We start from the raw sequence: 14,084 nt of genomic DNA, 5'->3' as shown, positions 1-14,084 counted from the left end.
CCTGGTTGCTGAAACAAGCCACCTAGTGGCTGACGACCTGTCACTTAAAGCAGCCAGGTTATTAATAATGCATAACTTTATGGTTTAATAACATTTAAACGGGTGAATTTTTTTGTAATTCATCCCCGTATAGTTGTCATGAAAGGGGAAATTACCTATAGAGACCAAAACTGTTTTTTGCACCAGGCTGTAAACATGTTTGCTGTAAAGCTGGGGATTTTAACATGAGGGTCTATGGTGATTGGCTCACTTTTAGAGCCAGCCTCAAGCGGACATTCAAGGAACAGCAGTTTTTGGCACTTCCGCATTGGCTTCATTTTCCAGCCCCGAAGGTTGCCATTCAATCAACACCTAAACAAACAGAGCTCTGTTACACTGCACCCAGACCAGCATGAACTTAAGAGAGGGCCAAGTTCAACATCAACTCAAAATATGCATAGAAATGCTCCAATGTGAAGTTATGGCACATAAGATCACAATTAATTAACATATCCCTGACGTGCTGATGTGCTGACATGCTGCGGTAAGGGTATTGCGTCATTTCTGGTTGCCGACTGTGTTTACTGATAGCGTTTTTGCTGCTCTCAACTCAGTTAATTTTGCTATATTCCTCCTTACTGTGGATAAATACGTGCTGTATATTTAAACTTACGCCAATTCTGCTCAAGCACTCTTAGGCCTTGTTTACACCTGGTATTAACATTTGTCTCGGGTGATCTGATCACAAGTGAACAGCTCTAAATACAGGTGTAAGCGCACCCAAGATGCATTGAAGGTGGATTGAGAGATTTAAATAATCAATGAAGTTATGCTGCTGTTTCTCGTGCGTAAATGTGCACAGCATCTCTCAATGTGGAGATGCAGCTGCGAGGAGATCCCTGCACATAACTCTCTCCCTCTCTCTCTCTCTCTCTACATATATATATATATATATTTCGATGCAGCACTAGAGCAAATCAATAGGATGGGCATCTGATTTTCGTAAGGGGGCACACTGCATTGCATATTTCTTGATCCTGTTATCAAAAAAGTTGAACACAGCTTTTGACGGACGGTACATGGACCCTTGCCGGTCCTCCCACCAGTTAATAACGAACAAATTTGGTCTTTGTGAACGGAAATGATGTCAGTGTTTATTTGCATATAGAGCGGTGAAGTGAGATCCGATCACAAGTGGTCACTCATGTAGACGCATGTAGAGAAGCATGTTAATGCCAAGTGTAAACAGACGTACTTAAAGCTGTCCACTTGTGATCGGATCATCCGAGACACATGTTAATGTCAGGTGTAAACAGGGCCTTAGTTCTCTCCTTCTTTTAGTGACTTTTCTGGCTAATCCCACAGTTGTTAGTTATTTTAGCTCAGCAGTTAGCTTAGCAGCTAACTTAAACTAAGCAGTTAGCAATGGCTTCTCTCTCTCCCTCTCGCTCCCCTGTGCTCTCTTGCTCAGTGTGTCATATGTTTAGCTATTCCTCTGCCTCCTTTAGTGATAATGACACATGTAATAAATGTAGTTTATTTGCAGTGTTCGAGGCATCATTAGCTAATATAGGTAGCTGGTGCAGGCCAACCTTAAGCAGAAGCCCATGGTTCACCACCAACCACTTCACATTTCTAACAGGTTCTCCCCACTCAGTGACACACCCACTGAGAGACCAGCTCTGATTATCGGTAGCTCCATAGTGAGAAATGTGACATTAACGACACCAGTGACCATAGTCAAACGCATTCCTGGGGCCAGAGCGGTCAACACTGAATCAAATTTAAAACTGCTGGCTAAAGATAAGTGTAAATATAGTACGATTGTTATTCACGTCGGTGGAAACAACTTCCAATTACGCCAATCTGAGGTCACTAAAATTAACATTGAATCTGTGTGTACATATGCAAAGACAATGTTGGGCCCCCTGCCCAACCTGACCAGTGATGAAATGTCATCATTTAACCGCTGTCTGATTAGGAGAGATGGCATACGTCCCACTTTGGATGAAGCTGCTCTCAGAAATATGGCTGAGTTTATTAGCAGACCAGAATCATGACAACTCAGAGAGGACAGACCAAGACCAGGAGGCAGAGCTGCAGTCCTACACACTTCTCTGCACTTCCATTAGAGCAGTTACCCACCCAAAACCCCATAGAAACTGTGTCTGTCCCCGGACTACTTAAATCAATTAAATCTAAAGTAAACAGAAGAGGATTCATTCATAAAAATCTAATAAAAATTAACAACACCACTGCAATAGCACAACAAAATAGGAGATTTAAATATGGACTCCTAAACATTAGATCTCTGTCGTCTTAAACTTTATTAGTAAATGATCTAATCTCAGATTGTGATTTATTTTGTCTTACTGAAACCTGGCTGTGTCACAAAGACTATGTTAGTCTAAATGAATCCACTCCCCCCAGTCATATTAATACTCATACCTCAAAACACTGGCCAAGGAGGTGGAGATGCAGCCATTTTCAGCTCAAGCCTAATTATCAACCCTAGGCCTAAACTTAATTATAATTCATACGAAAGCCTTGTTCTTAGTCTCTCAAACCCAACCTGGAAAATCTTACAGCCAATTCTGTTTGTTACAGTGTACCGTCCTCCTGGCCCGTACTCTTAATCTTTATCTAAATTCTCAGAGTTTTTATCAAACTTTGTCCTTAGTACAGATAAAATAATTATAGTGGGTGATTTTAATATTCATGTAAACGTCAATAATGATAGTCTTAGCACTGTGTTTATGTCATTATTAGGATCAATTGGCTTCTCTTCGAGTGTAAACAAACCCACTCACCGTCCTAACCATACCTTCGACCTTGTTCTGACTTATGGCATCGAAATCGAACATTTAATGGTTTTTCCACAAAATCCTATTTTATTAGACCATTACTTAATTTTGGAAATCCTATTACTAGACTACATGCCATTAGACAAAAATGTCTTCACTAGATGTCTATCTGATAGTGCTGTAGGTAGATTTAAGGATGCAGTTCCAGCAGTAATGAATTCAGTGGCATGTCTCAATACTAATACTACAGAGGACTCTTATGTGAATTTTAGTCATCCTGAAATTGATAATCTTGTTGATAGTGCTGCAGGCTCAATGCAAATAACACTTGATCCCATTGCCCCTTCAAAAAGGAAGAAAATAAAACATAAGAGGTTAGCTCCATGATATAACTCTCAAACTCACAAATTAAGGCAAACGTTGTGAAAATTTGAAAGGATTTGGCGTTCCACCAAACTAGAAGAATCTCTCTTAGTCTGGCAAGATAGTCTTAAAACATATAGGAAGGCTGTCTGTAATGCTAGAGCTGCCTATTACTCATCATTAATAGAGGAGAATACAAACAGCCCTGGTTTCCTTTTCAGCACTTTGGCCAGGCTGACAAAGAGTCATAACTCTATTGATTCATGTATTCCTATAGCGCTCAGTAGTAACGATTTTATGAGCTTCTTAAATGATAAAATCTTAACTTTAAGAGACAATATTCATCACCTCCTGCCTTTAACAGGCACTGATTTATCCCCAAACACGGGACTAACTTCAATGTTTTCTTCATCTAAACCATCAACCTCTCTTAGACCCCATCCCAACTAGGTTGCTTAAGGAAGTCTTACCCTTAGTTAGCACCTCTTTCAGAGATATGATCAATCTGTCCTTAGTAACAGGTTATGTACCACAGTCCTTTAAAGTAGCCGTAATTAAACCTCTACTTAAGAACTCTACTCTTGATTCGGGCATTTTCGCGAACTATAGACCTATATCTAACCTTCCCTTTCTGTCTAAGAACCTTGAGAAAGCAGTCATCAATCAGTAGTGTGACTTTCTACATAACCTTAGCTTATTTGAGGATTTTCAGTCAGGATTTAGAGTGCATCATAGCACAGAGACAGCACTATTGAAAGTTACAAATGACCTCCTAATTGCATCGGACAAAGGACTTTCCTCTGTGCTTGTCTTGTTAGATCTTAGTGCTGCATTTGACACCACTGACCATTACGTCCTGCTACAGAGACTGGAACGTTTAATTGGCATTAAAAGAACTGCATTAAGCTGGTTTAAGTCCTATTCAGTAGATCGACATCTGTTTGTACATGTTAATGATGAATCCTCCATGCACGCAAAAGTTAGACATGGTGTTCCACAAGGTTCTGTGCCTGGACCAATACTATTCACCTTATATATGCTTCCTTTAGGTAATATTATTCGGAAGCGCTCATTATATTATTATCATTATTGTGAAATGAACCCCAACAGGGTGATGCAGGTCTTGAATCACTCTGAAGGGGTTCATTTCCCAATAATGACCTGCTCGCTGTACATTATCCCTTACATATAGCTACTCTAGATAGCATTGCCATGGCCTCCAGCACGACCGTAAGGAATCTGGGAGTTATCTTTGATCAGGATATGTCCTTTAACTCCCACCTAAAGCAAATCTCAAGGACTGCCTTTTTTTTACTTGCGTAATATTGCAAAAATCAGGCACATCCAGTCTCAAAAAGATGCAGAACAACTATTTGTTACTTCTAGGCTGGATTATTGCAATTCCTTATTATAAGGCTTCCCTAACAAGTCTCTAAAGACTCTCCAGCTGGTCCAGAATGCAGCTGCACGTGTACTGACAAAAACTAGAAAAAGAGATCATATTGCTACCATTTTAGCTGCGCTGCATTGGCTTCCTGTAAAATCTACAAAAGAATTTAAAATCCTTCTCCTCACCTACAAAGCCCTTAATAATCAGGCACCATCATATCTTAAAGGGCTTGTAGTACCCTATTACCCTACTGGAACACTACACTCCCAGAATGCAGGCTTACTTGTGGTTCCCACAGTCTCCAAAAGTAGAATAGGAGGTAGAGCCTTCAACTATCAGGCCCTTCCTGTGGAACCATCTTCCAGTTTCAGATTCTTGCATTTAAGAGTAGGCTTAAAACTTTCCTTTTTGATGAAGCTTATAGTTAGGGCCGGCCAGGTTTGCCTTGGATCAGCCCTTAGCTATGCAGCTATAGGTCTAGACTGCCAGAGGACTTCCTGTGATGCACTGAGCTCCTCTCTTCTCCTCCTCCTCTCAATCTGTATGCATTCATGTACCATTAATGCATGTTACTAACTTGGCTTCTTCCCCGTTGTTTTTGTGCTTTTTCATCCCACAGGAAATTCCAGAACCTGAGTGAGCCAGCCTTGACACCTTGTTCGGCTATTATTGCTAATATTATTACAAGCCATCTCTATTATTATTATTTTTTGCTATTTTTAGCATTGCTGTTATTATGCTTCCCTGTGTCTCTCTCCTCCTCCCTCTTTCTCTCTCAACCCAACCAGTCAAGGCAGATGGCCGCCCACCTAGAGCCTGGTTCTGCTTGAGGCTTCTTTCAGTTAAAGGGGAGTTCTTGCTCATGGGGTAATTGTTGGGTCTCTGTAAATTAGACCTGCTCTATATGAAAAGTGCCCTGAGATAACTTTTGTTATGATTTGGCGCTATATAAATAAAATTGAATTGAAAAAAAAAATTGAATTATATCACCTTTGATGTACACAGGTTTTGAGTACTGTTGCAGGCTGTCTGATGAACTTCTCTCATTGAATAGTCAAAACAAGTTGGAAGTCTTTGCAACACAAAGGTGACTTTGAGTAATAGAATCCATGCAAAGAAACACTTTGTGGTAGTGCCCCAAGTATTAGAATTTCCAAAACTACCATACATGTAGCATAGCCTACAATTTACACTTGTATTGGCTGATTGGCACCAGTTCTTTCTAATGTGCTTCATTATTACTGGGTCATTCACAGATGTGTGGCTAGTAACATACAGTCCTATTCATGCAGGTGTTGAGACCGGACTTTATAACCCAACACTAAAGCTGCAGTCAGACCAAGATTTGCCAGGAAGCATTTACACATGTGGTGTGGCCAAAAGCTGGTGGGACAGGAAATAGGGTGGGTGGGGTTATCCACATAAACTATTGGAGCCGGCATGGCTAGCCAACATAACAGCTCACAAAGTTATGAATTATGCAACATTTTATCAAATATTTTAATAACCTTTGTCACTGGCAATGCACTCACTACATGCAAATGGCACTTCTTCTTCTCTACCACTTGTTTTATTTTTTTTGTTTGTTTTTATTTTGAAACGTGTTTCTTGGTACATTGTAGTCATACAATGTACCTATACAATAGTTCCCTTGTGGAATACCTTGGTATCCTAACTATAAATATGTTGATTTGTAAAAATCAAAAAAATATAATAAAATAATGTGAATGCATAGACAGATTTTACTTGTATTTAAAGGAATACTTGAACATTTTAGGAAATATGCTGGTTTGCTTTCTTTCTGAGGGTGAGATGAAAAGTTCAGTATCAGTCTCATGTCTATGCATTAAGTGCAAAGCTAGAGTCAGGCCATGGTTAGCTTAGTTTAGCATTATGAGGGTAAAATAGTTACCCTGGCCCTGTCCAAAGTTCAAAAATAAGCCTATCCATCCCAGTGTCCCTAGAAATTATGTCCACTGTCCAAGCAGATGATTTTCTCTGTGCCACTTTCTGCTGTGATCAGGCTGTAACTGTCACTGTCAGCCTGGAAGAATCAGTGCTGGCTTTTAAATCATCACTTTTTAAGACTAACTTTGATTCAAAGGCCTTGTCATAGTGTTCAGTATTTACCTCATTTTATTATATTTATGTTCTATGTCTTTTTTACCTCCAGTATATTTTTAGTTTTTCTCTTTATGATGCATTTAGTCATAACTCTACCGCATTATAAAGCACCTTTGAAACATGATTTTGAAAGTGTGCACAAGTGTATTTGATCACTGTTAATATTAACTGCCAGGTTCATGGCAGGATTACTGGCACTCGAGTGAGACTGGACAGTAAACAGTACTGACTGTCCAGTCAGGAATATTAGCTAACAAGCAGAACACTAACCCTTGGCAAGCTGTCAAAGCTGTACTGAGTATATTTGCTCTGGCTGTCTACATTGCAGGTGTGTGTGGCGGACCTAGCATATACGTGTGTGTGTGTGTGTGTGTGTTTTTGTGTGTGTGTGTGTGTGTGTGTGTGTGTGTGTGTGTGTGTGCATGTGTGAGTGTGTACACACACACACACTGGGTACATGCACCAGACTTTACTCCAGAGCTTGCACTGAATGTGTAAAGAAAGAGCCAACAAAAAGAACTAAATGTTCTGAAAAGTGAAGAAAACTGATCATGGACAACAGGAATTGCAGTGAGAGACAGGGCACAGAGAGAGGGAGATATAAGAGAGTGACAAGACTGAGCTGAGAGAAAGAGAGAGAGAGAGAAAGAGAGGGCTGTCAGAGTGTGTGTGTTTCATGCTGATGCTGAAGGGGAAACAAGGCTATCTAAGGTTTTCCAACTTATATAAAGCTTTACTCAGCAGATTCAGGCTCAGCTAACCCACATTGCATCCTCATCATCTCATCTTTATTCAGCTGTGACAAACAGCTCTGTCTGGTGGCTCTGTGCTGCTGCTGCCTCTGGAGCATTGCTGATGTGATTCATCCAGATCTGAGGAAACACAGCCTTGATCTGTTTGTCAGGAAGGGCAATAATACAATTCATCCATTTTTGGTCTTTGATTATGTAATTATTACCTCCCACCAAAATTTTGTTTTATTACCAGTACACGAACCTTGCAGAGTTCGAGTTAAACCACAGTGTGAACTAAAGTCCCAATGTTTCTTCAGACTACATGCCACTACGTGCTGATATTATCGAATCTGGACACATTACTTATAAATGGTTAAGCATTTGGGGAATTTTAAAAACATTTTTAAATGGAGATGTGGTCAGTGCAGTCCACCTATTAAATCAGTTGTCTATGGAAGTCAAAAATGTACTATTTATCCAATAACACTCATCAGTCATGCTTTTTTTTTACTGATGTTGGTCTATGTCATCCTTTTTTGAAACAATTCAACTTCATTAGAGTCCAAACAAGGCAAAGGAAGTCGTAGTGTGACTGAAAACACCTCAGGTTCAATCTGCTGTAATTTCCAAGTATTGGGTTTCTGGTTCTGGTGTATAGTTTAGGAGAAATTAACAAAATGATTACATAAATCAGATATTGTAAAATCTCATAAAAAAAGAAGCAGAACTAAGAATCTGATCAAACTTTCAGAGCCGGATTTCAGTTTTTTAGGCTACAGACACATTTCAGTTCATATTCAAAAAGAACTGTGCCATGCCCACACTGGGCATCCATATCTATATTATTGGAAGTTCTAATTCAAGATCCCCTCTTCAACTGAAAAGTCCCATTAACCCCACTCGGATGAGATTCCAATCCCAAAGCATCTCCCCATAGGGCTCTTGAACAGCCATAAATAACATCATGTGACTCAGCCATGAAGCCAGTCAGCTTCTACCAATCAAATCAGAACCAAACCAACACCCTTCTCTGAGCCACAGCAATGCAACCAAGAAAGAAGTTCAAACATTAGTAAATCCTGCTTTTGCAATTAGTGCTCACATTGCACAAGGGGATTCTTGAAGTGTTAATTCAGTGAGGAGCTGCTGTCAGACAGAAAACCTACAGCCTTTCAATACTGCTGCTTTGGAACATTTCCTACACTCTGAGATGATTCTTTAGTTACTGCTCCTCTATTTATTTATTTTTTAATATTTGCATCTTGTGCTGCAGAGAACCTTTCTGCTGTAAAAGTGTTCACCAATGCATAATAAGGTTTCTTTGAAGATGCAAGACTACAAAGAACCAACATAGAAGGCATTTGTTTTCATTAATGTATGTCTTGCGCATTGGACATCATATGCACTTATTTGTGCTCTCCAGTACTGTTTCATCTTTTGCATGAAATTATATTACACACAGCACCCTCTGTCCCTGCACCAGGATTTTACTGACCTTAAAGGCAAACTTGCGGGTGATGTTATCCAAAGGGTCCACTCCTCCAATCCGGAAACTGAGCAGTGGCAAACTTCCTAACACAGCGTCCTCCTTCTCATCTGTGAAGAGGAAAATGAAGGTGTGAAAACATTCTGGGAAGCATCAGACAAACAGGATAAGACTCCGGTGCATAGCCACAAATACTGTGTGAGAGAAATAACAAAGTCAGCCTGAGCCAGTTGATTTGACCTGCAGGGTAAAAGACAGCAAAAAAGAGGAGGAATGTTCAGTAGAGTCTAAACATGAGAGCCGAATCAGAGCTGCTCTCCTCCCAGCGCACACTTTGCTCCCACAGTGACAGCTTCCTAGAATAGATCCATTATGGTCCAAGGGTCCCTGTGATAAGCAGTGGTAATGGCTCACTCTCTCTCTCTCTCTCTCTCTCTCTCTCTCTCTCACACACACACACACACACACACACACACATACACACCAAGATGCAGTGGTGATAAACAGGAGCACTCTAGAAGAGGAGGACTAGTGCTGACTGAATAATGGAAGCAAGCATGAAAATTTCAGCAGTATGAAAAGGGATACATTCCTTTCTGTGTCCTCCTACCTCTTATTTCCCGAACATAGCTCTGCACCAGCACTCGCTCTGCTGCTGACTGAGTGTGTGTGTGTTTATGTGTGGGTGAGAGAGAGAGAGAGAGAGAGAGAGAGAGAGAGAGAGAGAGCACAATGGGGCATGGGAGCAGGGAGACAGAAGAGAGCGGGATCTGAGAGAGGGGGAAGGGCTTGTGCAATCATACAAGATATAAGAGAGCGATACGAGAGAGAGAGAGAGAGAGAGAGAGAGAGAGAGAGAGAGAGAGAGAGAGAGAGAGAGAGAGAGAGAGAGTGAGAGAGAGAGATAATGATCAGCCCATGTGACCTCAGTGTTGCAGGAATCTTGGCCCCCAGCCAACTGTACCTGCTGCTTGTCTGCACCAATGAGACTTCAGCCACACACACATGCATGCATAAAGGACGCCAGGTAAATAGGCACACCTCTGCCTCGCTCCTGCTTGTGTCTCCCACACACATTTAAATGATTTATTGATGTCTGTATTTATAGACTGAAACCATGAAAATGCAATCTGTTAGACCATGTGAGCATAAAGCACACAATGCCACAAACATGCAGGTATACACAATGATGATCACAAACAGGGACAAGATTCACTTAATAACGATGTAAACACACAACAAAGACATTTTAAGTTTCAGAGGCTGGAACTCACTGCTTTTGGGTTTTATAGGGGAATTCACTTAAATTAGTAATTTTTACCTAAAGGATCAGTTCACCCAAATTATCACCCCTAGTGGTATCTATCAGTCAAATGGACAGTTTGGTTTTATTTTCCAGGTTTGAGATATCTGTCTCTGAGATTTCTGCCTTCACCCCAAAACAAGACAAGGTGAAAACCTAGTATATGGCTGGACCATGTATGATCAATGTGTGAAATTGTGGCCAATTTGTTACAGGGATAGTCAGTGGTAGTGTCTATAATGTGAATTCCTGGATATTAAATGTTCATATGCAATTTTCTGTAGTGGTCTCAGTAATATTTGTTGTTAAAGCGTAATAAAGTAACATCACATGACATGGTTCAGCAATGTTTCAGTCAAAAAAACAAAACAAAACAAAAGTTATAAATGCAGTTGCAAGAACAATACTTTCCACTCATATCTTGGGATAACTTATTTATTTCTAATTATAACTAATTCTAATTACCTATCCGTTAACTCCTCCTGCTTTTTTCTAAGACTCACTCTGTATTGAGTGTTTTGTTTATACTTTCTGCATCTGCGAAGGTCTGCATGATGTAAATTTCATCATCAGAGGGTGTACATGTAGGCTCTGTGCAGACATCCGCATACCTGCAATTTGCTGTGTCCGCTCGGACCTGTCCTCACCATTCCTTGCAGTCACAATGCAGTGTTCCTGTCATGGATGTATTATAGGAGCTGCATAGGGTGCTGCTGCTCAGCCTTTTTTTTTGATCCATGGAAGTTTTATATTTGTAAAACTTTCCTCGAGCAGAGAAAAGCGATTTAAAAATCCGTGACGTCATCACAATGTAAAGTCTATGGGTCAAGTGGGAACTCATGGGAGAGGCCAGCGGGAGAAACACTACAGAACATATTCAGCGGGCTGCACAATGCGGAAGCAAACCTAGAAGCTAGAAACTTTTTGCACCAGCCGAGCAATTCTCATTGTATTGAATGGGCGCCATTTTTGGTCTGGAATCCAGCTGTTATAATATCCATGGTTAAAAAATCCATGGTTCCTGTAGATGGCGATCTACTGTGCATGTGTGGAACACATCCTCCAAGCGGACCCCAGAGGGTAGTATTATCAGAACAACTACCTGTCCATGGTGTCCGGGCTGTCCGTTTACGTGTTTACTCGGACAAAATGAAGCTTTAGAGTGATTGTCATTTGGAGTGCTTTAACTGTGCGCTCGCCCTCATGCCTCTGGGTGCATGGAGAGCTGTTTTCTCTCCTACTCTGCAAGCTTGTGCTGTTTGTCACGGTATCGTACCAACATACTTACCCTCTGATAGGAAGTGTGGCCCTGGAGCGTGCATGCATTCAGCAAAGGTGGAGCTACATTACAACAGTCCGATTTCATCTAACTAAATGAAAAATAGTAACACGTGGATTGTTTAATTCATTGTTTTAGTATTTTAGTTTTATCAATGAGGTTTTGCAAAATAACCCATGGCTCATCTATCAAAATAAAAGCTTTTTATTCTTCTGTACGTGTTATCAAACTTTGTATTATTCATTGCACTGAACTGAGAATGTCTACTGAAAAACCAAGACAATCATATCTTTTTCCTCCTATAATTTTACAATGTTATAATGTACTACGTAATCAATTACTTAGTCATTCTATGTTACTATTTGGAAGCTAGATCCAAACATGCTGTATTTCAACCTTTTTTAAGGAATTTGTTCATTCAAATACACATTTGATACTGTACTGTAGTGTTTCTAAAACATCACTGTAATCATTTTAACACATTGCTTGCCTCAATTACACCTTCTTGACTTGAAATGTACATTAAACTGAATGCAGCACTGTAAACAATATTTTGTTCCTGTAATCCACTTTAACACCGCAAATGATAGCACACATTTGAATATTGTAAATGATTCTGAATTCCCCCTCCATAAAGGGTAAATAATATTAATCATAATAACCACCATGACTGTAATGTATTGCATTTATATAGTGCTTTTCATAACACAAGGATAAGTTTCTTCTCCTACCAGGCTGGACAAGCAGTCTAGCAAAATATGTAATCCCCTCTATAATGCACAGATGATGCCCTACCATCAGGAGTTCTATTTTTATATACTTCACATCATACCTAATAACCTTGGTGAATATGGGGAATTTTCATCTTTCCTAGCAAAAGTTGTAGGTCATGGGTTAGGGTTAGGTGTCAACATTTCAGAGGAGGTCAGCAGGTTAATCGGCTAATTTGATTTGACTGTGGAACAATGTGGAAAAGAAGAACTCCAAGCCTCAATGTCCATATTGGTATAATGAATCTCATGGTTGTAATTTCAGATTCAGATTAATTACAAATTCCCATGATATAAGGAATATTTAATACTTTAAATATTTAATACTTTAAATATTTTAAATATATTTAAATATTAATATTAAATATTTCAAGAGACCTTCAACAACTTTTTTTATTAGGAATTAATTCTTTGAATTTTTTTTTCACTTTTCAGCTCATATTTTGTGGACAATTAAACAACAACCTTTTTTGTTCAATTTTGCATAAAACCCCTGGAGTACAAAATCAATTAAGTATCAATTGAAAATTGACATTGGACAGTTTAAAGCTAGAGTGCATGATTTTGTCTCCCCCTTCTGGCAGTAAGAGTAAAGAGGGGCACTTGGCTGTGATTGCCTTACACAGGCATGCAGCATGCTCTCACACACACCCTGAAGGACAGGCACAGAGAGAGGGCTGGTAAAAACAGATATGTTTTGATGGTCCAACCGTGCAAAAACGTATTTTTCTGACAGAATACTAGCTCTCCGGGATTTGTCCCACTATGCCCTAAATCAATGAAACAACTATTCAGAATTCTCTTGTAGAGTTATGTTGGATTCTTCTATTTTACCAAGGACTAACCAACACTTATCATTATTACCTATTTATTATTCATTATTTTGGCTCAATGTGAGATATATTAAAAAGATAACATCAGTAATACAAGAATGAAAATTCTCCATCATCTGTAGCTTCCCCCAAGGAACGGTCCCCCAGAGACCGGTCTGGTGGAGGCAAAGTGCGGGCTCCCCGATGGGCAGGCATCTTAGCTGGCTGGTCAGGATGACACCAATGAAAATCAGCAAGGAGGTTGGAGTCGACGATGAAACGAGCAGGAACCCAGGATTTCTCTTCTGGGCCATACCCCTCCCAGTCCACCAAGTACTGAAGGCCTCTCCCCCGCCGGCGGGAGTGCATCAGGCGATGCACCGTGTAGACCAGACCCCCATCAACAATGCGTGGAGGAGGTGGTGGCGGTGCTGCAGGGACCAAGGGACTGTCATAGACCGGCTTCACCTTGGAGACATGGAAGGTTGGATGGACACGCATGGAGCGCAGGAGCTTCAACTGTACTGCAACGGGGTTGATGACCTTCTGTATAGTGAAGGGTCCAATGTGTTTGGGTGCCATCTTCCTGGATTCCACATGGAGGGGCAGGTCTCAGGTGGAGAGCCACACTCGCTGACCCGCTTGGTAAGTAGGTGCAGGGGTGCGGCGGCGGTTGGCGGCGGCAGTGTAGCGGTCCACAGACCGAAGGAGGATGGAACGGGCCCGAAGCCAGGTTCTGCGGCAGCGGCGGATGAAGGCTTGGACAGATGGGCAGGAAACCTCCTTCTCCTGGGTGGGGAACAACGGTGGTTGATAGCTGTATGCACATTGGAAAAGAGAGAGGCCGGTGGCAGAGCAGATGAGGGAGTTGTGGGCATATTCTACCCACAACAGCTGTGAGGACCAGGAGGAGGGGTTCTGGGAGGCCATGCACCGCAGGGCCGTTTCCAACTCCTGGTTCATGCGCTCCGTTTGCCCATTGGTCTGAGGGTGGAAGCCGGAGGACAGACTGGCGGTGGCACCCAGGAGACTGCAGAACT

The 14,084-nt window shown here is 41.0% G+C and overlaps 1 protein-coding gene across 9 annotated transcripts in view; it reads right to left on the bottom strand.

Annotated features, from left to right (window-relative positions):
• Positions 1–14,084, bottom strand: part of plekha6 (pleckstrin homology domain containing, family A member 6) — a 136,570-nt gene that overhangs the window by 50,054 nt on the left and 72,432 nt on the right. For 7 of the 9 annotated variants that reach the window (XM_067588527.1, XM_067588530.1, XM_067588529.1 and 4 more), the window contains one exon: positions 8,890–8,990. In XM_067588527.1, coding sequence (XP_067444628.1) covers positions 8,890–8,990 — 101 coding nt within the window. Of the gene's footprint in view, positions 1–8,889; positions 8,991–9,120; positions 9,264–14,084 lie in introns of those variants that run through there. The other 2 variants (XM_067588534.1, XM_067588535.1) reach the window with 1 other exon arrangement.

The sequence above is a fragment of the Thunnus thynnus genome, chromosome 4 (assembly GCF_963924715.1).
Source record: "Thunnus thynnus chromosome 4, fThuThy2.1, whole genome shotgun sequence".
Lineage (NCBI taxonomy): Eukaryota > Metazoa > Chordata > Actinopteri > Scombriformes > Scombridae > Thunnus > Thunnus thynnus.
The sequence above is the reverse complement of the archived record's forward strand: the minus strand, read 5'-3'. Positions and strand labels throughout refer to the sequence as shown.